Below are 22408 nucleotides of genomic sequence, written 5' to 3'. Positions count from 1 at the left end.
CTTATACTGCTCAAAATTACACCAAACCTCTGCAGTAGCATAATAAGAGTCCTTACACATTAACCAGAAAGAACCAACAATGTAGTTACATGTAGTGAGCCGAGAGTTTATTAAAAGAGTGTTTTAAAAGACTTACCTACTGGCCCCTGTACCAGCTCCTCTCATAGTAAAGTCCATTTAAGTTGATTACCAAAGTCAATCCATTGATGCTTGGTTTTATGTGTAGGGACTCTTCTCATGCTACTGCAGAGGTTTGCTGTTATTTTCAGCAGGATTAGTGGTTAAAAAAGATGTTTGAATGCCTTCACCGTGCTGCCCCGAGCTAATCAGTGTTAGTCGAATTCAGCTTTTGGCGCCTCTCCCGGATTTCTTCGTTAATAGTTGTTACACGAAAAAAGTTGTCTCGACCCATGATTTTATGTCGGAATTTCACTTTAAGTCTCTTCACCATATTGTCGATGAGTATGTTGAGCATGCTTTTTGTTTGTCTTGTATATGTTAAAATGATTTACTAGTTACATAATAACTGGTGGTTTGACGGTGCAAAGTCACTGTTGAACTATTTACCATTACGCACGCCATAGCATATGAATATTATGCCGATTTTCTGTCATTTATATTAATCTTTGAATAAATTAATGTATCTGTTTAGGTACAACATCACTATATTTGCAATTAAACGATGCATTAAAAAGCTTTTCTTTTAATCTAATGGCTTGAATGTATCGACTGTGCTATTGTTACTTCATGGTGAAATGTATTTTCGCCTCCACTCTCTGATGCCTCAGTACATCAGAGATGGTGGGGAGAGCTTTTGTTGGCATTAATGAATTATTCAGCATTACAAAAAGGTCCATTGAGGCATTATGAGACGCCAGCAGAAAGAAGGAGGAGATCGTATGAGATTAGAGACAAAATAAGCAACATGCATATCTACAATAATTATCTATAATGTTAAAAAAAAAAAAAAAAGCCAAATCTCTATAATCCTCATAGGCCTATGTGAGCCGGGAATTGATTCATTATATTATTATAATGATTTTTTTTAATGATTATTATTTTAGTATCTTCTGAAACTTCCTGAATATAGGGTCCACTGTATTTCTGGTAGGGGACACGGCGGTGTGGTGGTTAGCACTGTCGCCTCACAGCAAGAGGGTTCGATTCCCGGCTGGGGCCGTTCTGTGTGGAGTTTGCATGTTCTCCCCATGTCTGCGTGGGTTTTCTCCGGGTTCTCCGGTTTCTTCTCACAGTCCAAAGACATGCATGTGTTAGGTTAATTGATGACTCTTAAATTTCTCGTAGGTGTGAGTCTATGTTCGTCTCTATGTGCCCTGTGATAGACTGGCGTCCTGTCCAGGGTGTACCCCGCCTTACTTCCAATGTCAGCTGGGATCGGCTCCAGCCCCCCGCGACCCCGACAGGGACAAGCGGTTGAAGATGAATGAATGAAGGTATTTCTGGTAGAATGTCTGAGACCTTTTATTTTGTTTTGTTTTTTGTTTTTATTGACTGTTTCTGACCGAACACTGCTAATTTTTAAAATTATTTTTTGTCAATTCAAATAATTTTCATACAGTGAATTTTCAAGTTATACAAGAAATACAGTTGTTGTTTTTTCTATATCATGCATTAATATATAGTTTAGAATTGCAAAAAGAAAAAATGTATGTGTGCAAGAGACCACCACAACTATTTGAATGATGTCTGTGCTGGACCAAAATAGTTTTGCACAATAAAGTATTTTCCAAACTTTGTATTAAAATCCAAAAAAACAAACAAACAAAAAACAACAACAGGTATTGTGATTTTGATTCATCTTCAGCTGAACAGTTTTGACAAAATCTGTCATTTCCACAAATATCCAGTAGAGGTCACCCTTGTAAATATAGTAGAATCACTCCACGTTGGAGAAAAAGTCTATCATTGATAAAAAGTAATTAAAAAATGTTTATTTGAGAGTTTGTCAGGGCCGTTCTGAAGTGAAACAGCAGCAACCAGAGGGTCAGAAAACAAATAAATCTGCACATTTCCTGTGGTGTGTGTCTTTGGTGTCTCTCTCTCTCTTTATGTAACTTTGCACAGATGAGATGCATTGATGACATCATATCAAATACACTTCAGGGACAGACCCTTATGTTAGATGTATCAGAGTGGTCGTGTAAAAGAAGATCTTTTTGTGTGTATTGGTCTATCAGAGCATGTTAGAATGTGGATAATTAGCCAACAGGGTGAAAAGGTCATTTCTCGTTCCACTGTGAGTTCAGTTGTGATCGTGGGACAGTTTGTAACGTAGGGTCCGAAGCAGTGTTTATGTGGTTTGGACAAAAACAACATCATGTCTCTAAGTCAGCTGTGAATTCTACGGCAACATTAGCAAGACATCAGGACGTCTCACTGGGGAAAAATCAGTAAAGAGTGAAGGAATGCTCACACATTTCCAACCGGGGACAAAAAGGGACACAATTTACGGCAGTAGCTCAGTCCATAGGTGACTTGGCTGAGAACCGGTCGCCGGTTCGAGTCCCTGTGTGGACCATGAATGGAGCGTGGACTGGCGGCTGGAGAGGTGCCAGTTCATCTCCTGGGCACTGCCAAGGTGCTGTTTAGCAAGGCACCGTACCCCCATCTGCTCGGGGCGCTGATCCATTGGCAGCCCCCTCGCTCTGACATCGTTTCATTAGTTGCATGTATATAGGTCCTGTTTGTGCATGTGTGTGTATTTGGGGCCTGTGTGTGTGTAACATGAATAACAATAATAGAGTGAAAATTGAATTTCCCAGTTGCCCGACTAATAAAGGAATTCTACTACTTTTCTGGGCAGCAGGTATCAGAACTATAGCGGCAACTGACCGTGTCTCAGTTTACATTTGTTTTGCACTTTGAATTTGCTTTTTTGTGACTGTAAAGTGATGAAAAGTTGATGAACTACACCTGTTTCACTGTTAATTTTGTTGTCCTTTTACTAAAATGTAAAGTCTGGCTTTTGTTTATAGTTTTGTTTGTGGTTTATGTCCAAATGGCCAAACCTTTTGGGGTAAAACTGTTTACAATTAAGGAAAATTATTACTACGATTATGAAACTAAATTACAGATTGTATATCAAATTTTAAAGTGCTAAGTCAATATTATGACTTGAAAGTTATTATATGAATTATTTTTTCATTTACAGCAACAATTTTGACTCAGTAAGGTGAAATAAACTTTGTAAAACAACATTTTGAGATGCAATTTCAAAATGTGGAGGGTACAATCTTAAAATTCTGATCGAGGCATACTAAATATAATATAATGAAGTCAGAATTATCAGATACTAAATCACAATTTTTTTTAAACAAAGTAAAAATCACAATATAATAGAATAGCCTTTATTAGCATTGTATTGCATACAATGAAAGTGCTACTGCTTTTGGTTCATTAAAAACAATTTAAAATAGGTACAAGAATACCAGAATACAAGAATATACAAGCTATTTACATGGAAAAAGAGGAATTAGATACAAACACTGACTTTTTAAGACAAACATTTAAGAGAGTATTTAACAGAATCATGAATTTAAATGTTTTGAATTAGCTTATTACATTAAAGTGAAATTTCCAAGGTTCTTTTTTGGCAAATACACTCATCAAATAAGCCATCGAGGAAATCGTTTTCGCGTAACAACTATTAACGGAGAAATCCGGTAGAGTCGCTAACAGCTGGACGTGGCTAACAGTGATTAGCTCGGGGCATAACAGTGAAGGCGTTAAAACGTCTTTTTTAACCACTAATACTGCTCAAATTAACAGCAAACCTCTGCAGCAGCATGAGAAGAGTCCCTACACAGAAAACAAAGCACCAATGGGCTCCTTCCTTTGGGATTGACTTTGAATGGACTTTACTATGAGAGGAGCTGGTACAGGGGCCAGAAGGTAAGTCTTTAAAACACTCTTTTAATGAACTCTGGGTTCAATAACTACGTTGTTGGTGCTTCCTTTTCTGTGTAGGGACTCCTCTCATGCTGCTGAAGAGGTTTGGTGTCATTTTGAGCAGTATTAGTGGTTAAAAAAGACGTTTTAATGCGTTTTCCCTGCTGCCCCAAGCTAATCAGTGTTAGCCACATTACATTACATTAATTACTGTCTCCATTAATAGTTGTTACACTGAGAAAAAGTGTCTCCACTGTTTATTTGATGAGTATATTTGCCGAAAAAAGACCCTGGGATGATTTTACGCAGGAATTTCCCTTTAACTTAATTATCTTTTTGAAAGTTTGCCTTTGTGTATCTCACAAGTTTAACCTATAAAGTCTTATTACACGTTTTACATTAACTCAAGTTTCCGTCATCTTTGATTCACCATGACATGCCATCTAATTATGACTTTCTCTGACACCAGTGGGCTTCCGTACTGTTCCAGTCAAACCAAGACCAACAGTCTGGTGTGTGTGTGTGTGTGTGTGTGTGTGTGTGTGAAACCAGCCCTGCAGAGGATGTCCTTGTCACAGGCTTTTTCTTTTTTCTCCTTCCTCTCGAACATCCTTTGGAGAGTGTGCACGGAAGCAGAGAGAGAGAGAGAGCAGCCCCCCTGAGACACGGACCGGGAGAGAACGACAGTGTTTGAATCCCAGGCTGCAGCACATCTCACACCAGAAACCACCATAACTTCACCTGTTTTTCTGAAGTGACGGCTGGTGCGGGGGGGGTTGTGGGAGTCGACATCCTCCACGTGATTAAAATCCGGTGGAGGGTGCGTTTGGAGACGGACGGAGATGGTGAGAGTCAGGTAAGATCACATCTGCTGGATTTGAAGCTCACTCACGGTTTGTTTGTTTTTAGTGGGGATTAAACGGGATTACAGACTTTTTTTATGGGACAAAGTGACAAAGTAGCCAGTTTGGGGGCAGCGCTTTGTGTTTTTGTTTACAATGGCGTCGACCCCTGCAGCCTGATACATGAAAACATGTTAGACTGTGGTTTCATCAGCCTGCAGGGGTGTTCTCGCGTTGTTGGTGTGAAAGCAGGCAGGTGGAGGAGGTTTGACAGCCCCGCAGCGGATCACCTGTGGAGCCTGAAAGCGAGACTAATGTGCCCGCAGTCAGGGAGCTGATTGGCTGCAGCCTAACGTGACAGTGAACGCATCTTCAGGCGCATATTAAGAAGATCATTGATGTTGAAAAGCACCGAGTCAGTGTGGTTCAAAGTCCGGTGGAGTTCAATACAAAAGTGAGGCAGGAGCAGAGGTGTTTAAAATCTGTTTGTTTATTTATTTATTTATGTACAACCCCCAAAAATCAGGTGGAGTTAAATACAAAAGTGAAAAATAAAATAAAACATGTTTATTGATTTGTTTTAGTGAATAATAATATATAATGTAGAGGTAAATACAAAAGTGAGGCAGGAACAAAAACTGTTTAAATCAGGTGGAGTTAAATACAAACGTGAAAAATAAAATAAAAACCTGTGTATTTATTTATTTATTTACTAAAACAAATCATGTAGAGGTAAATTCAAAAGTGAGACAGGAAAAATAAAATAAAATCTGTTTGTTTATTTATTTATGTACCAAAAAAATATAGAGATAAATACAAAAGAGAGGCAGGAAAAATATAATTAAACCTGTTTGTTTATTTATTTATGAACCAAAAAAATCTGTTTATTTAATTTATTTATTTATTTACAAAAAGATCACGTGGAGATAAATACAAAAAATGAGAAAGGAAACACTGTTTAAAATATGTTTTTTTTAATTTTTTTATTTACAAAAAAATGTGGACATGAATACAAAAGTGAGGCAGGAAAAATTGTAGGAATTCACTTCTCACTTGTGCTTTTTATGGGTATTTGGGGCTGTAATGTATCCGCTGGTTGCTGGGCAACTTCATTGTTTGACTTTAACATTTCTGTTTGTTAATAGAAGGTAAACAAATGTGATAGTGTGTTTAATTAGTGAGCCTGAGAGCTGCTTCATGGTGGAAAATTATTTTTAGCTTTGGACAGAACTGGTTAGCTGTTTAGGCTACGCCTGCTTCCAGTCTCCATGCTAAGCTAGGCTAACTCCCCTCTCTCTCTAGGTCCAAGGTTAAAGTGACAGACACAAGAGCAGTGTTGATCTTATCGTCTAAGCGTTTTCCCAAAATGTCAAACTTCCTTTTGAATATAAAGCTACAGCCTTAGCATAAAGACTGGAAGGAGGGGGAAACAGCTACACTGGGACCAGTTAACAAGCTAGGTTAATGGCCCCGGCCGACCTGGACGTTAGCATCGCCCTGTTCCCTTGACAAAAAGCCATTGGATTTTGGATTATTACAGAAAAATAATAAAGTTTAAGATACACATTTTGTTCAGCAAGATAATCTTCAAAAATAAACACCACTTTAATGATTTTTGTAGCGTAAATGCGATCCCTCAAAGTAAAAAGCTAACACCAACGACTAGCGGCATGATGACGTTTAAAATCTAATTTGGCCACTTGTCAGCAACCGCCTTATTTAACACCCATACAGCTTCAAAATTCACAAGTGGGTTATTTACGGACATATGTTTATGTTGTGGAACAAAACAGTTAAAATCTCTGTTAAAGTGTTAGTTAGCAAGCTTTAGAGGTGCTGGTAGGTGCATTTTGTTACATCTGCACAGATCAAAGCTAGCTAGCTTCAGATGTATTGCACAGACACGAGAGTGGTATCAATTAGCTCTTGGTTGAAAAGTGCCTGCTCTATGGGTATTTTTAGATGCGGCAGTTAAACTTTTTGGGGTTCATGCGCCACTGAACTTTAATAGAAATGAACCGGGCTCCGCACTGAACGCTGGATCCAGTTCCTATCCATGTGCCAGAGTCTGCGCAGTAGTTACAGTGTCCTACCCAAAAACCTGCCTCACTGATTTTACAGCACCAAATAAGTGATTAAAACCAAACGTACGAGAAAAATGAACATGCATCTGCAGAATAAAAACTACCTAAAATGACAGAATCTGTCTTGGGGGGGGGGGGGGGGGGGGGATCTCCCAATAGTCCCGTCTGCTAACATGAAAGGGTTGGGATTTATGACTTTTATACTGCAGCCAGCAACCAAGTAGTTATTGAGATGCTTTAGCTTCACGTTTGTGGAGCTGTCCCATCTTTATGTAGAGTTTACACTTTATGTCAATCTGTACAGTCTTCACTGTTTGCCTACAGTAACTTGATTCAGAGCGTTACAGTAAATTATGTAACAGTCGGCTTTCCCTAAGCTATTTTCTTAAACGTCATGTCAACGACAAATACCGTTTCCGTAATTGGGGTAGAAGGTTGGAGGGACCATTTCTCCATCTAGGTGTCTCCCGGAGAAAGGATATTTCTTAGCATAGCCTGGCCTTTACCAGGTTTCCTTATGGGCTTTTTAATGTGTGGTGTGTGTGCATGTGCCCTGAGAAAATCTGGGTCAGACAGGGAAAGTATTGCCATGACGGCGGGGGGGCAGAATGAAAGTAGGCTACATCATTGCATTCAAAATGAATTCCATCTGAAGTTAGACTGAAATGGAAACGGACACACAGTCGCCTGCAGAAGTCAAAACAAGTCACCACTGAACATTTGACTCTTTAATTATTTAAATGTCATTTATTTTTCTGAATGAATCCAGACACGTGCGCTGTAAGGAACACGGAACGGTGTCATATAGTTAATATAAATATAGTCAAATAAGTAATGCCTCCAAATGTGGGTTCAGGGCCTGCGTTGGCTGTATAAATTAAAGTGACTTGTTTGACTTCTGCATAGACAGCGTGTCTGTGAAGCGCTATAAAGACGATGCTCCAGGCTTTGCTGCACCAGCCTCTTCACAGGCTGCACGCAAGGTATGGAGGGCTTTGTAAATACCGCAAGCAATGAAAAGAATGTAGACAACTTCACTGCTCGGTGTTAGTCTTAAGTGTCGTGCTGAGACAACACACATCTTCATTTTCCATATATGGGACTGTTGTAAGTGTACATGTGTCATCCATCCATTAGAGGATATCGGCTCTCTGAATCACACTGTCTCTCGCCGGGGTTTCATGTTGCAGATGCTCACCACTGAAGCTTCTTTTCCTCAGTAATTGGACAGATTCAGTTTAGCGTAGCCGGTGACTGATTAGTCATCGACTTGAAAGGCAAAGCACTCTCATCACCATGTTAACTTTGACAGAGGAGCCTTTGACATTCCTCGTCTGGGTTCCTTAAAGGTTTTTTTTATCTTTTTTTTAAATCAGAAGACCAAGCGCCTTCTACAGCTTTTTTTCCATCCACCTCATCAAGTGCTAACATGAAGTCTGTGGATGCGTGCTGTTGATGGACACGCTGTGTGTTAAAATGAACACATGGTGGCAATTGCTCACAGCTGATTATACAGTGGGGTAAAACGTGGCGTCTTGTGAGACCAGAGAATAACATAATTACTGTAATTTCTTGAAAGCATTTTTTAAAAATTTACAGTAACTGTAAACTCTACTGTAAGTCCTCAGATGTCTCAGTATAATTGAGTTCAGCTGCCGTGTTACATTTGCTTTAAACACAAAATGGTGCGATGGGATTAAAATGGTATGGTTAGATTTTTATCAGTTTAAAAAAAACTCTGAATCTTTAATAGTAAGAAGGAAAATTGAGAAACATTTTAGACTTTTTTTTTAAACATAACATGGCAAAAAAACAAGGATTTCATCTTATATAATTCATTATTAATAATAATAATGACAATAAATGAAGTAGATGAGGTATGTAAACATTTAAACAAAAACACTTAATTTAAAATAATGCATGTATGTAAAAATGTAAAATATTATATATATATTTTTTTAAATAAAGCTGATGTTAATATGTCTTAGCTCATTGATTCATCCGTTGATTATATCTTTGATTTATGGTTTTTAGTAAAATTATAAAAAAAGGCTCACTTTTTTAAAAGTCTAAGATAATGTTAAAAAAAATTAAAAAACCGCTTGTTTACAGTGATATAAAATAAAGGAAAACCCATAAAACCTTCCGTTTGAGGAATGATTGATTGATTATCCAATGAAGTCCTTGTTGATTTATTGTTACAGCTCTAGACTTGACATGCTCTGCTCTGATGACAACAGCTCTTCAGAAAAATTAAAAAGTAATTTTCATCAAACAAAACTTCAACGGCATGATATGGCTTCATGGATAAATCACCTACATCTAAAGCTGGAGGTGTGATATTGCCCTGTGACTGAACCTTGACCCCAGGTAACCCCTCCCACCTGTCAACTGTTGAATCGCTTAGAGCCGTTCAGTCCATGTTACAACCACATGAGTCCTCCCTCTCTCCTCCCTCTCTCCTCCCCTCTCTCTCTCTCTCTCTCTCTCTCCCTCCCTCTGCTCTCCCTCCGCTCTCCTGTGCATGTCTTGACATGCCAGAAACACCAAGGGAGGGAGGAGACAAAATAACCAAACAGGAAAAACCGGTGCACATGAGAGACAGATGGATGGAGAGAGGGAGGCGTGAGGTATTAACCGAGGGCTGTGAAGAGCGTGAGAAAGGAAAAGGGAATTTCATGCTATAGCTGCAGTTTGGGATCGATGAATGAAATTGTTAGAGAAGCGGGACGGAAACTGAGAGGTAGGAACACTGTAGCTGTGGTTGGAATATGGAGGACGACTCTGTGACAGTAAGGGTGAGATACTGTGTCACGTCTGTGAAAATCTTGCTGCCAGTTCCTCTCTTGACTCATTTCTTTCCCCCTCTTTCTGATTTCCTCTCCAGCTCCACGATCTCCAGGAGAAGCACGCGGTGGTAACCATGGATCCTCTTCTACACTCTGTCATTTCAAACTGTGCAGTGTAAAGAAGATGAAGTGAAGTGAACCATTAGCTGACTTTACTTAACTCTTGACTCCTGTTCTCGTCAGCCGTGCACCTCGAGACCTGCAGGGGAAGGACAGCCACTGATAATAATCACCTGATGCAACACTTTCAGGAAGATTGAGTGTGAGGAATTACCCAGAGAGTAGAATTGCTGAAGGAGCATGGGACCTGGAGTTCAGAGCAGTGAGTTGTCGCCTGGAAGTCGAACCCCCGGGAACAAATGAGCAGCAGTGGATTTGGCAGCAGCTCCAGCTTGCTCCAGGGCCGGCGTTTTTACTGCCGGGAATGGGCCCTGGACAAGCTGCGGCGCTGCCTGGACACCCGCTCCGTGCCGGGGCAACCGCCAGGGCTGCTGGTGATGGGGGGCCCCGGCGCCGGCAAGACTGCCCTGTGCACTGAGGTGGTATGGCCCACCTCGAAGGCAGGGCTGGCAGTCGGGTTGGCTCCACGCTGCCTGGCCTCCCACTTCTGCCAGAGGGAGGACCAGCGGAGTACGGTGCTGTGGAGGTTCGTCCTGGGCCTGGTGGAGCAGCTGAGGGCCTCGCCTCTCCTCTCTCCTGGGTACGAAGAGATCCTCAACAGCCCGTCTGTATCCGCTTCTCTGGAGCCCCTCACCTGTCAAAGAGACCCTGATGACACCTTCAAGAGGTGTGTATCACATTTTTTTCACATTTTAACTTTAAAAATGTTAAAGAGGGACCCTCACGCTTGATCTGAAGAGGGTTATTCTTTATTGAAGCAGATTTGAGGGAAATTACAAGGTTGTCAAATGAGAGGGAGAGAAAAGTTAACCAAAGGTAACAAGCCTGAAACCTGTCCCGTGCTCGGCGTGTGTGTGCATGTTCAAGAGCGTGGCTCATTCCCAGCTCGACACATTCTGAAGATGGTGATTATTGTTGATGAAAACGACTCTGCTGTTAAAGACGCATGACAAAAGCAGAAATAAGTGTTTTATTGGTGAAAACAACACTGTGAAAACCTGTGCCGCAAGTTCCTTTTGTTTTGTCAGTGGTCAGCTTCAACATTAGATTGTCGTGACCAAAAACATTCAACGTTGGTAGTCATTTGAGACGTGAGGACCCCGGTCATTAGAGCTAAATCTATAGTTCTGAGTAGGGCTGGTTAAAATCGGTATCACAATAAGAATACTTTTCCATGATCAATTGGGGATATCCAAATTAACCAATATGGCATAACTGGTTTCATAACGTAAGAATTGTAGAAGCTATGATATCTACAGCGTCCTGATTCCTGTATTGTTACCCCTGTGATAACGAAGCATGCGTGTGTGTGTGTGTGCGTGTGTGTGTGTGTGTGTGTGACTTGCTACTAACCTGAAGCGTTGAAAAGAAGAGCTGTAAAAATGTCAGCGGTAACTGACATTCCAGCCTCATATATTTTCCCAAAAAAGCACATTAAACCAGCAGCCTGGGAGCATTTTGGATATCTGCAAAATAAGTAGGTAGTTGTGTAGCAGATGAATATCCAATTTGCAAAGCATGTTGTCTAAAAGGGACTGCAAAGGGTTCAACATCTTTGAGATAATCATTCACCACTTCATGCCCAAGTCAGGGTAAAGATGCTGTGTTACTTAGCTGGACCAAAACAGCTCAAACTTGGCAAGGAGCAGTTGACATGTTACTGTTTACTCTCTGAGTCTTGCAGGAATATATACTGGATGTAACTCCAGCTCTATGAGTTTGTGCTGAACCCTCTGTTTTTAATATAAAGTAGGCTGACGTGACTTATGGGACCAAAATATTGCTTGTGTGTCTCTTTCCTTCCAAAGTGTCAAATAATAAATGACAATTCCCTGATTTAATAATTGTGAAAACTGCAAAACCGTGACATTTCCTCTGATAATAATCTTGATATCTCATATTGTGATATCACTATTTTCATCCAGAAAATGAAAACAACAACAACAACAACCAAAAGAGAAACTGATACTGACAGTTTATAAGTCGGCCTGGCTCACTCATCATGTAAAATGATAACATAGGATTCTGATTCCACTGCAAGTGGACACAATGATATTGGATTATCTGCCTTTGCTGCAATGTCAGCACTGTAATAAAACATCCACTTATGAAAAGCTCCCCACTCAGCACAGAATAATGAGTGACTGGGTGTCAAACACAGCAGCAGCAGCAGCTCTGCTCAGGTTGTGGGAAAAAGATCCAGGAAAGCGCTGAGGCTTCCCCTATTCTTGTATGAACAGAGGTGATTCTCTGCAGGTGTTTAGACCGTCAACACACAAAACCAGTGTGAAAGCCTGTAGATGGTAAAAGCATGCGGCCATCGCTGAAGCGACGAGAGAGACCATTACAGTCGCAGGAAAAAAGAGGGCAGCAGCCATTCTTCTTCGTCTTACATTTATTTCTCCTCTCATAATGCAGCCCATTCACAGCGCACACAATGGGCCTCTAGTGTGAATGAATGCTACAGTGTTATTTACGACACAACTTCCTTTCAGAGAGGGAGAAAAAAAAAAACCAAAGAGGTGAAAAATGCCTCCAGTACCCCAGTGACCGTCTGCACCAGTCAGCGAGGTCACCCTCCTCTCCGGGGACGTTTTCACTCTCTCCCGGTGTGTTTGCTCTGCGATGAGTCGGAGCCCTTTTACACTCCTCCCGTGTTTGCTTACCTCTGGTGTTAAGTACTGGAGCTGGATTCCTCATTCCCCTCTGACTGGCTCACAGCCAGACGTTGTTTGTGTTTGGAGCTCTTGCGAGAGAAAGTGGCTGCGGGCGAAACATTGTCATGCGAGAACAGCCGTTGACAAACTGTTGAAACATGGGCTTGAATTAGCAGTAAAAAGGCATAGATGGGACGTATGCCTGGGACCAGAGCGCAGCCGGCTGTAGTCAGCAGGTCATTAACTCAAAGCGCTAAACTTTTATGTGGCGCTGCCTGAAACTTTTCAACAATTAGATTTGAAGTCCAAAAGTTGGTCTCCTTCTGTGTATCATAGCTGCAAAAACAACTGGATGTGTTAACGTTTGACAGTTTTAGGTTCGTTTTACTAGACTCAGGGAAAAAACAATCCATTGTTACTTCTTCTGATTCATTAAAGTATATTTCCCTCTGAAATCAGAACCAGAATCAGAATCAGGTTTATTGCCAGGCAATTTTCATTACAAGGAATTTGACTTGATTTGCCAGTGCCTACATAAATATAAACATGAACACAAGCAAACTAAACATATAGCATTGAATTATATACATGAAATATAAGTGAGTGTATTTGTATGACCAGTGCAGGTGGTAGTGTGCAAGTTAAAGTGTCCAGTGAAAAAAAAAAAAGGGGGGGGGGGGGTGGGTGTGTGTGTTAATATAACACCTGTGATTTGGGTACGTTAATATAACGTATGATGTAGCAGAAAGTAACTTTGAAAAGTATAAGTAAAAGTATGTTCAAATTCTATTTTGTTAAACGTACTCACTTACATGTCAACACTGCAAGAGGAGTAAACACGTGAATCACATGGACGAACAGGTCGCTCAGTCATTGGTCATGCTTTACATACAAGAACACTGCTGATTACGAGCTCCGTCCGTGGAGACCGCTGCTGACTTTATATGACCAACAGGTGGAAACCGGACGAAAAGGCGCTGCGTGTTGTAATGTTCTTAAGCTCACTTTTGTAATAAAATCAAGGGAAATCTTCACACCACAGTTACCAAATTTTCTTTAATATTTAAATATACACATTATATATTCCTTTATTTTGCTTAACAGTTAGTTTTTGAATTCATGGCAACGTCTCATATCTACTGATATCGTATTACCCTGTGGCTGGCCCACTCTGTGTTCAAACCACAGACTGCTGTTGGAGTAATGTTCAATTCTGAACTTGAGATATTTTCTTTTAACCTTTTTTTTTGTTTTGTTTAAATATATCAGTAGTCTGTAGCACATTGTTATTGTCTCATATTTTGCCCGGGGCACTTTTGGAAAAATATATTTCTCTTTTGTCTGAATGAGGCTCTCCTCGTCAAGTAAAGCTTAAATAACGATGTAATAAAAGACATGCACAACAGTTGCAAAAGGAGTATTTCAGCTAACTGGGTCGTCCCTGACTGTGAAACCAAAGCCCAGTCTTCTAACTGATCTTTGCTGCTGAACTCAGCTCAGTGTTAAAGAAACACAATGTTATTATGTGTAGTATTATACCGTACATTTCATTACAAGTGAACATGTTTCATAATCAAATACATGCAGCGACATGTAACGTGCAGAAAAGTAGCCATGATACAAGAAAAGGCTGCAATAACAGTAACAAGAAAAGAAAGAATAAAAAAAGAAAACACCAGCCACTAAATAACCGTAACCCATCGGGCGGTTTGTTGTAAGAAAACCACCACCTGATGGCCCAAGAGGTCACATCTGATTGTAGTCTGTGAGCGGGTCAGAAAGCCGGTGAAGTGATGTAGTGGAATCCCGTGTTTGGCTCTGAGGAATAATGGTTTCACTGGCACACTCTAACCTCGACAAGTTGAATTGAAGCGCAGGGTCAAAGGTCACCCACAGACCTGCGTCCGGGACTATGTGGGCTGAATGGAGCGGAAAGCGGCAATAAAAGGTCCATTACACATCCTCCTCCGCAGACCTGAACGTGTGCCCGGTGAGGGAGTGTCACTTTAATCAGATGACTAAGGCAAACAGAGGTGTGATAAGCTTAACCCGCATCAACCCCAGGGCAGGGTTTGAATCTACTTTTAATTGCAGGATATGCTCAATGATCAAAGTCAAGGCTACCGTGGAAGGCAATTTCTTAATGTAATGAGATGATTCACACACGTCAAGGATTGGTCTGTAAATATCTTGCCAGTTAAGAAGAAGTAGATGTGAGCCTCTCTGACTAAACACAGGATGTGGGCGACTTAATGCTGAATAATTTCCTGGGGTAAACCCTAAACTACTTTACTTGTCACGCCCCCGATAAATGCAAGGGCTAGTTAAAATGTCCATTATGTGAAGACAAATGTGGGAATTACGGACAGTTTAATGGAAGAGCTAATGCTTTTTCCTGAAAGTAGTTGAAATATTGCAGATTTGTTGCATGCATCATTTGCGAAAGTCTAATTATTATGGATGGATTTCTGTGATGTTGAAATTTTACACTGCACTCCCTACGCATATGTTAATCCTGAGACTGACGCTTTGTAGTCGACCTCAACACCTTCAGTTAATGACCCTGCTTTTAGTTACTAATGCAACTTCACGGGGCCTGTGTTCGATTAATTCACCAAGCTTCTCTGCTCTCCAGAGTAAACAGAACATTTCATGCATCTCTGCCCTGACGACTCACTTTACACGTAAATGATCTCTTCTCTGTGTTTTAAAAAACACTTCCGGAGCTATTTCCTTCCTGGTAGAAGCTTTTTCTACTTTTACAAGATTGTAAACACTGCTTGATTTTCTCTTATCAGGCACCAGAAAGACACAATGATTTTAAGTTGTTTATTTCTTTAGGTTTTTTCATGAAATAAGGGTTTAAAAAACCCGTTTGGTGACTGGACCTTCTGGTCATTCCTAAATATAGACATTAGCACTAATGACAGCACACACACAAACCTACACCCTGTGTTTGTTGCGGGATAATTGACTTGAGTTTAGCCTCGGTGTGACCCATTCATACCAGGTTAATCACTGTTTTCCACCTTTGAAACAGGACGGCTGTCTGCATGTGTAATTCTTTACAAACCTCTCCTAAGCACAACACAGAGTTAAACCAGACCTGGTAAAAAGTTATTCAGGATATTAAATGTGGTTTCTAATTTTTTCAGTATGTCTCTGTAGGTACAATATTGTGTATCTGTTGTTTGATTAATGACAACATTTTTATGCAGTTATAAAAAAACAGCATATCAGACATTGTCAGACATTGAACACTATTGGGGGGAAAACATTTTATCCAACCATAAAATTTTCCCAGTAGCAAGCAAGGTGGACGTTATACTAGGAACTCAAACGTCTAAAAGCCAAGAGCCATGCCTAATATTGCTCTTAGAGTCTGTACGAAGGGACGAGTTTTGCTTTCAGCTAAATGCTTACATGCTAACAGTGAGAATACTAACATGCTGATGTGAAACAGGTATAATGTTTAGCTTGTTCCCTATCTCAGTTTAGCATGTTCGACGTTACACTGATATTAACTTATTGGCACTAAAGACAAAGTGCTGGGAAGTGATGGGAATAGTCCATGTGATGGGAATAGTCCATGTATTCGGTCGTAAACCACGTTATTGAGCACGTTTTGACCTCATGGTGGCGTTACAGGAAAAGTGAGGGTGTCACTAAATGAATTATGATTTATCCTATGGGGAACAATCAATCAATCCATTTATTTATTTGTCACATGAAATCATACTAAATACAATTTTTAAGCCGAAACGTTTTTTTTCATTATGTCGGCCTTTAAAAAGTATGTGTGCGTGTGCGTGCACGTGCCCAGGGCGGAGCAGGACATTTCAGAAGTTCCATTAACCTGAGTCACCATCAGATCACAGCGGGGTGTGGGTGCTGACTGTATGACTTTAAAGGAAAGTTACACTACGATTTTGGTTTTGCTTTCTTTCACTGTTTCACATCATATTCCAGTGTTAAATCCCTGGACAGAATATATATTGGACCTTTTTAATTGCCAATCACAGTCAATCATCTATGTCAGTGTTAATGGTTTTAGGTAAATATTGTCTCAATGTTACACAGTTTTCTCAGTTAAGAAGAGGGTACCAAATATGATGAGTCACACTGCCTGTTATGTCGCTGATAGAAGTGTTTTGCTTTGGTTGCCTGTTGACATGCCATGCTGCTTATTTACTCTGTTTTGAATTGAATATGTTTAAAAGCATGAGGGGTATGGTAAGACTGTTTCTAAAATGAGATGTACACTGCAGTCAGTATAAAGAAAAATGCTCCGACTGTTACTTCACTGCCTCATCTGCCCACGACTCCTGCATGATTTACACGGCCTTCTTAAATGTAATCTCTTTTTCTTTGTGTGTCTGTCTTTCTCTCACATGTCCTTAGAGCAGTGTTGGGACCCCTGTTAGACCTTCCTCCTCCCGCCAAGACTCTCATGGTGTTGGTGGACTCTCTGGACGTAGGGCATGGGGAAAATGAAGGAGGTGGGAAGAGCAGCTCCATTGCACAGCTCTTGGCTGGCAATCAACACCTGCTGCCCGGCTGGCTGCTGCTGGTCTGCTCAGTCCGCCGCCACAACAAGGCTGTGTGCAAGATGTTCTCAGGTGTGAAGAAAGAATGACTCATCATGAATCTGAGTCAGTGGGGCCAGACTGAAACATGTACTACCTCAGGCATGCGTTTGGTGGATGCTTTTTAAACATTTTATTTCTACTGCAGAGTTGGGATTTTATGAGACATGTAGTAGCAAGTTGTCCATGCACCCCCTAATCATGATATCCACACTTTGTTTTAATCTCCTTAATGATGACCCTCTGCTGTAAAGCAAAATTATTATTACAAGTGACCCTAACATCCACATTAACCGTGCTTCCAATGGTTGAGTAACTGCCAATTACAAATTGGAAATACAAATATCTGCTAAGTCAAAAATAGTGGATGTAGATCAAAAGATGTACATCAATGGCTTTAATAGGATGTGTTTGTAAAACTACAGCAAAAATGATCTTTGACTGTAACTCTTGTTTAGAGACCAGAGAAAAACAAAAAAACATAATGTAGGACTCAAATATATACCAGACCAATATACAAAACTTTATTCGGGATTAAAAAAAACGGATAGTTCAGGAGGTAGAACAGGTTCTCCTGTAATAACAAGGTTTGTTGTTTCTGTCCTTGAGCAAGGTACTCAACCCAAAGTTGTTCTCGATGGCTAGGTCAGCACCTTTCATGGCTGCTCAGTGATCATTGTTGTATAATTGTGTTTGAATGGGTGAATGAGAGGCAACATTGTAAAGCACTTTTTTCCGTACAGGTAGAAAAGCACTATATAAATGCAGTCCATTAACAAAACCTGCACTATCTCTCTTTGTGTTGTAGGTTTTCGTAGGCTCTGTCTGGATGATCTGCGCAAGCCCCCGCCAGTACGTGACGTGCAGCAGTACATCCTCTGCCGGCTGGATGTAGATGCAACACTTCGCCGTCAGCTCACCCCTGACACAGCTGACATGCTGAATCTACTGCATATTAAGAGCGGTGGCTGCTTTCTCTTCCTGGAGCGGGTGCTGGATGGTGTGGCAGGTGCAGTGGTGGGTCTTCGGGAGATCCGGGACATCCCTGGGACTCTGAATGGCCTCTACCTGTGGTTATGCCAGAGACTGTTCCCCCGGGGGCTTTTTGTCTATGTCAGGCCTCTCCTCAATGTCCTCTTGGCTGCCCCAAGGCCCCTCACGCCCCAGCAGCTGTTCACAGCAGCCTGGACACACGACATGTTGCTCAGCCTCCAGGACTTCCAGAATAAGCTCCGAACCCTCGCACCTCTCCTGATTGATGGACCTGGGGGCACCAAACTTCTTTTTCATGCAAGCTTTGCTGAGTGGCTAACGGATGTTAAGTATTGCACACAGAAGTACCTCTGTAGCAGAACAGAGGGTCACAGCATGCTTGCCATGGCTTTGACTTTGCAAGGGCCCCACTTGGACATAGAGGACACTTGCCAGCTCGCCACACATTTAGTTTGCTCAGGTCACCATAAAGATAACCCCTCATTCTTGGCACTATGGATGCTATGGGCCAGTGTGCCTGCTCTTACTCCTAGCGGCACTAGTACCCTCACCACATCCGTTACCCAGCCTTCTGCTCTAGTCAGTCAAGAAGTCCTTCAACTGTTAATTAAGAGTGGGCTTGTTTCTGCAACCTATTTTTCAGATGCAGACCCAAGGGTTGGACTGCATCGTGTGGGTGAAGAGGAAACTATTTTACGACAGGCATTTGAAAAAGAAGTGTGTGTAAAGAAGCTGCTCGGCAGTGAGATGTCTGCAAACCAGCCTGGTTCTACAGATGGACAGACCTTGCTTGCCAGTGCAGCCCACGAGGGTTCTGCAAATGTAGTCGAACTTCTCCTGACACATGGATCTGATCCACTGGTCAGTGATCATCAGGGTCAAACACCACTGACTTTGGCGTCCAGGCAGGGTCATGTTAAAGTGTTGTCTGTGCTCCTGGAATGGGCCAAGAGGCAGAAGCAGGAAACTGCAGTGCAGATGATGGAGCATGTCGACAACGAAGGCTGGACAGCACTGCGCTCTGCAGCTTGGGGAGGACACAGCGAGGCTGTCCGACTTCTGCTGGATGCAGGAGCAGAAGTGGATGGATGTGACACTGAGGGCCGGACTGCTCTCAGAGCTGCTGCCTGGGGGGGGCATGAAGAAATTGTCCTCACCCTGTTGGACTATGGGGCACAAGTTGGTAAAGCTGACAGCAAGGGTCGCACGCCACTTATTGCTGCTGCCTATATGGGACATCATGAAGCTGTAGAGATATTGCTGGACCACAATGCTGAAGTTAACTTGGCTGATGGAGATGGACGCACTGCTTTGTCAGTCGCTGCCCTCTGTGTCCCTACTGCAGCAGGGGTCAAAGGTTATGGTGAGGTAGCAAGTCTGTTACTGGAGCGTGGAGCAGATCCAGGACACAGAGACCATGATGGAATGACACCCTTGCTTCTTGCTGCCTATGAGGGGCATGACGACGTAGTTGAGCTTCTGTTAGAAGCTGGTGCTGATGTAGATGAAACTGCCGGCCCTAATGGCAACATACCTGCTGCAGCTGCTGTTACACCTCTGCTAGCAGCTGCAGCAATGGGCCACATGAAGACAGTGTCACGGCTGCTTTTCTGGGGAGCAGCTGTGGATGCCATTGATTGTGAAGGCAGGACGGCACTCTGCCTAGCAGCAGCAAGAGGCAGTATTGAGGTTGTCCGTGCCCTGTTGGACCGAGGCCTGGACGAGAACCACAAGGATGACCTTGGTTGGACTCCACTACACGCTGCTGCCTGTGAAGGCCATCGGGGTGTTTGTGCTGCTTTGACAGAGCGAGGAAGCATGGCACGTGTTGGAGAAATGGACATTGAAGGACGCACCCCTCTTATACTGGCTGCCCAGGAAGGTCATTTGAGCACTGTCAAGCTGTTGTTGGACAGACGTTCTCCTATTGACCACAGGGCATACGATGGCCATTCTGCCTTGAGTGCCGCCCTCCTGGAGGGCCATGCTGAGGTTGCGGAGCTGCTTATGAGGCGAGGGGCTGATACAGATGTCCGGGATGCAGAGGGAAGGCCTCTGCTCTACCTGCTGGTTTTGGAGGATCGCCTTGAAAAGGCTACACTTCTCATAGAGAAAGGGGGAGTGCCCCTGGAGTCCCGAGACTCTGAGGGCCGTACAGCACTTCACGTGGCTTCTTGGCAGGGGTGTGTGGAGATGGTCAACCTACTGTTAAAGCATGGTGCAAACCCCAATTCACAGGATATAGAGGGGAGACCACCAATGCATTCAGTGGCATGGACAGGACATGCTGAAGTAGGACATTGTCTCCTCGAAACCAATGCTGTCAATATAGATCTTGTTTGTCACCAAAGGGCAACAGCTCTGAGCATCGCCGCCCAGGAAGGACATGCAAATATTGTTGCAATGCTTCTGGAAAGAGGTGCAAATCCCAATCACATGGATAAATATGGCCGCAGTCCAGTCAAAGTGGCTGGGAAACATGGGCACTTTAACATTGTCAGGCTTTTGGAGAGCTATGGAGCCAAGCCATGCATAGGCCTGATGCCCAACTCTAGTACTGTCTCCCCCACAAAACCCAACAAAATCCTCTCTTTAGGCATTTTGGAGAGTAATAGAGGTGTAGTCACAACTGCTACCCCCTCCTCCTCAGTATCTTCTTCCGGCTCAACTGCAGAACGATTCCACTCCATGCAAAGCTCCCAAACATCATCTACCGGCCACTCGCTGGCCACAGTGCAGACAGTGCCAGCTGACAGCCTCAGCTTTATTCAACAGATCCAACAGCATTCACTGCCACGCAGTCGTAGTCGTCCCTCCACCCTCCCCCCACCAGGGAGCTCAGGCATGGGTAGCCTCCATGGAAGCAGCAAGAGGCATCCCAAGGACAGCCCACCTACCACTGTTTGCACAGTCGCTGCCATGGTGCACAACTGTGAACTGCCTCAGAAAAGCTTGTCATCAGGACTCGAATATCATGACAAAATGAACAAACAAAACTCAAACTTAATAAAAACAGACAGGACTACTTACGCTGGTGGTAAATGGCACTCAGTCATGGCTTCCCTTGGGATAATGCCAGGGCAGGATAGCCCTGCAGTCGGTGCTAAAAACAGAGAAAGTCCTCCTCTGGGCTACCCATACAGGCTACAGAGCCCACTTAAAGGGGAAGCTTGGGATTCTCCACCCCAGAAGAACATTTTGTCACCTACTTGCTACAGTTTTGGCCCAGACCCACCTTGTAGTGCCTTGCCAGAGGATGTTATGGTCGCTATGACAACCACAGACCCGCAGCTAAATCTGAAACAGGCCATCAAACTGCAGTTTGAGGGTCCCACCAGTGCAGCCTTATACAAGAGAGAGACACCCCTGTGACGGGTGTTCCCGTACGTGACCAAAGTGAATTATTGCTAAATCTTCTTCAAAAACCTTTAAAGAAAGTAATTTATGAAGCAAACTGCCAAATACTACTTGGTCCCAGCATCCCAAAATGTGCAGCTTTTCTTTGTTTTATGTCATTATGCATTGATAATGGTTTTGAAAAAAATAATTGATCAGTTGATAATGGAAATAATCCTTAGTTGCAGCCATAATCTGGGTATTTGCAGGTTATTTCGTGGTACCAAAAAACAATTGTGTCTGGGGAAATTTTTGCAGTTCAAAGAGAAGGTGGTTTTCTCTGTGTACAATGACTCACTTGGTTTGAAAGAGAAAGGAAGCGACCTCTCTCTCCACCCTCCTTCAGAAAGCCAGGGGAGGAACAGACTGAATGAAATGGAAGCTTACATTCCTGCCTTTCCGTTGCCTGTTTTGTGTGTAGAGCAGGGCTCTCACAGACAAGGCCATGCTTATTCATTTATAGTGTAAAGCATAACATGTTCATATTCAGCTTGGACCTTATTTAACACTCCCTACCTTGGAGCACAACTATCTAGGTTGAGTTATGTTTTAAATTATTTTTTGCTCGTAATGATCCCTTTTTAAGCTGTAAACAACCATGTTTAAGAGATTCAAGCTCGTGGCTTTGATCTTTATTGAAGCCTTTGAAGTTTACTATAAACTGACCTGCAACTCCCCATAGGTCTTTTGCAGACAACCAAGCAACCTTCGCAGAAGCAAGCCTACCAAAGCCTAACCCAGGGTTTATGATACCAACTATAAAAGCCACATGTACTGAATCAGCTTGGCTCACTCTGTGTGTCTCTCACAAAGGAAAGTGAGAATAGGACCAAAAAGCTGAGTGTGGATGTGGGAGGATTGTTACTTTCAAACTTGTATGCAGCCAGAAGAAATGTCTAGTTCTTTATCATTTTGCATTGGATTCATATTTAATTACATTCATTGATTAAAGTGGCAAATTGTGCCATAAAA

The 22408-nt window shown here is 42.3% G+C and overlaps 1 protein-coding gene across 3 annotated transcripts; it reads left to right on the top strand.

Annotated features, from left to right (window-relative positions):
- The first annotated feature begins 4725 nt into the window (after positions 1 to 4725).
- Positions 4726 to 22408, top strand: ankrd50l (ankyrin repeat domain 50-like). 3 transcript variants are annotated; one of them, XM_083921939.1, is made up of 4 exons: positions 4726 to 4765; positions 9723 to 10471; positions 16863 to 17080; positions 17856 to 22408. In XM_083921939.1, exons 2-4 carry the CDS (start codon positions 10044 to 10046, stop codon positions 21410 to 21412), a joined length of 4203 nt encoding a protein of 1400 aa, XP_083778065.1. In that variant the 5' UTR covers positions 4726 to 4765; positions 9723 to 10043; the 3' UTR covers positions 21413 to 22408. The 3 variants fall into 3 exon arrangements, with proteins under 3 accessions (XP_083778065.1, XP_083778064.1, XP_083778066.1); XM_083921938.1 differs by lacking the exon at positions 4726 to 4765 and adding an exon at positions 9452 to 9578; XM_083921940.1 differs by lacking the exon at positions 4726 to 4765 and having other exon boundaries at positions 10319 to 10471; positions 16868 to 17080.

Source organism: Echiichthys vipera (genome assembly GCF_963691815.1).
Source record: "Echiichthys vipera genome assembly, chromosome: 10".
NCBI classification, from domain to species: domain Eukaryota; kingdom Metazoa; phylum Chordata; class Actinopteri; order Perciformes; family Trachinidae; genus Echiichthys; species Echiichthys vipera.
The sequence above is the reverse complement of the archived record's forward strand: the minus strand, read 5'-3'. Positions and strand labels throughout refer to the sequence as shown.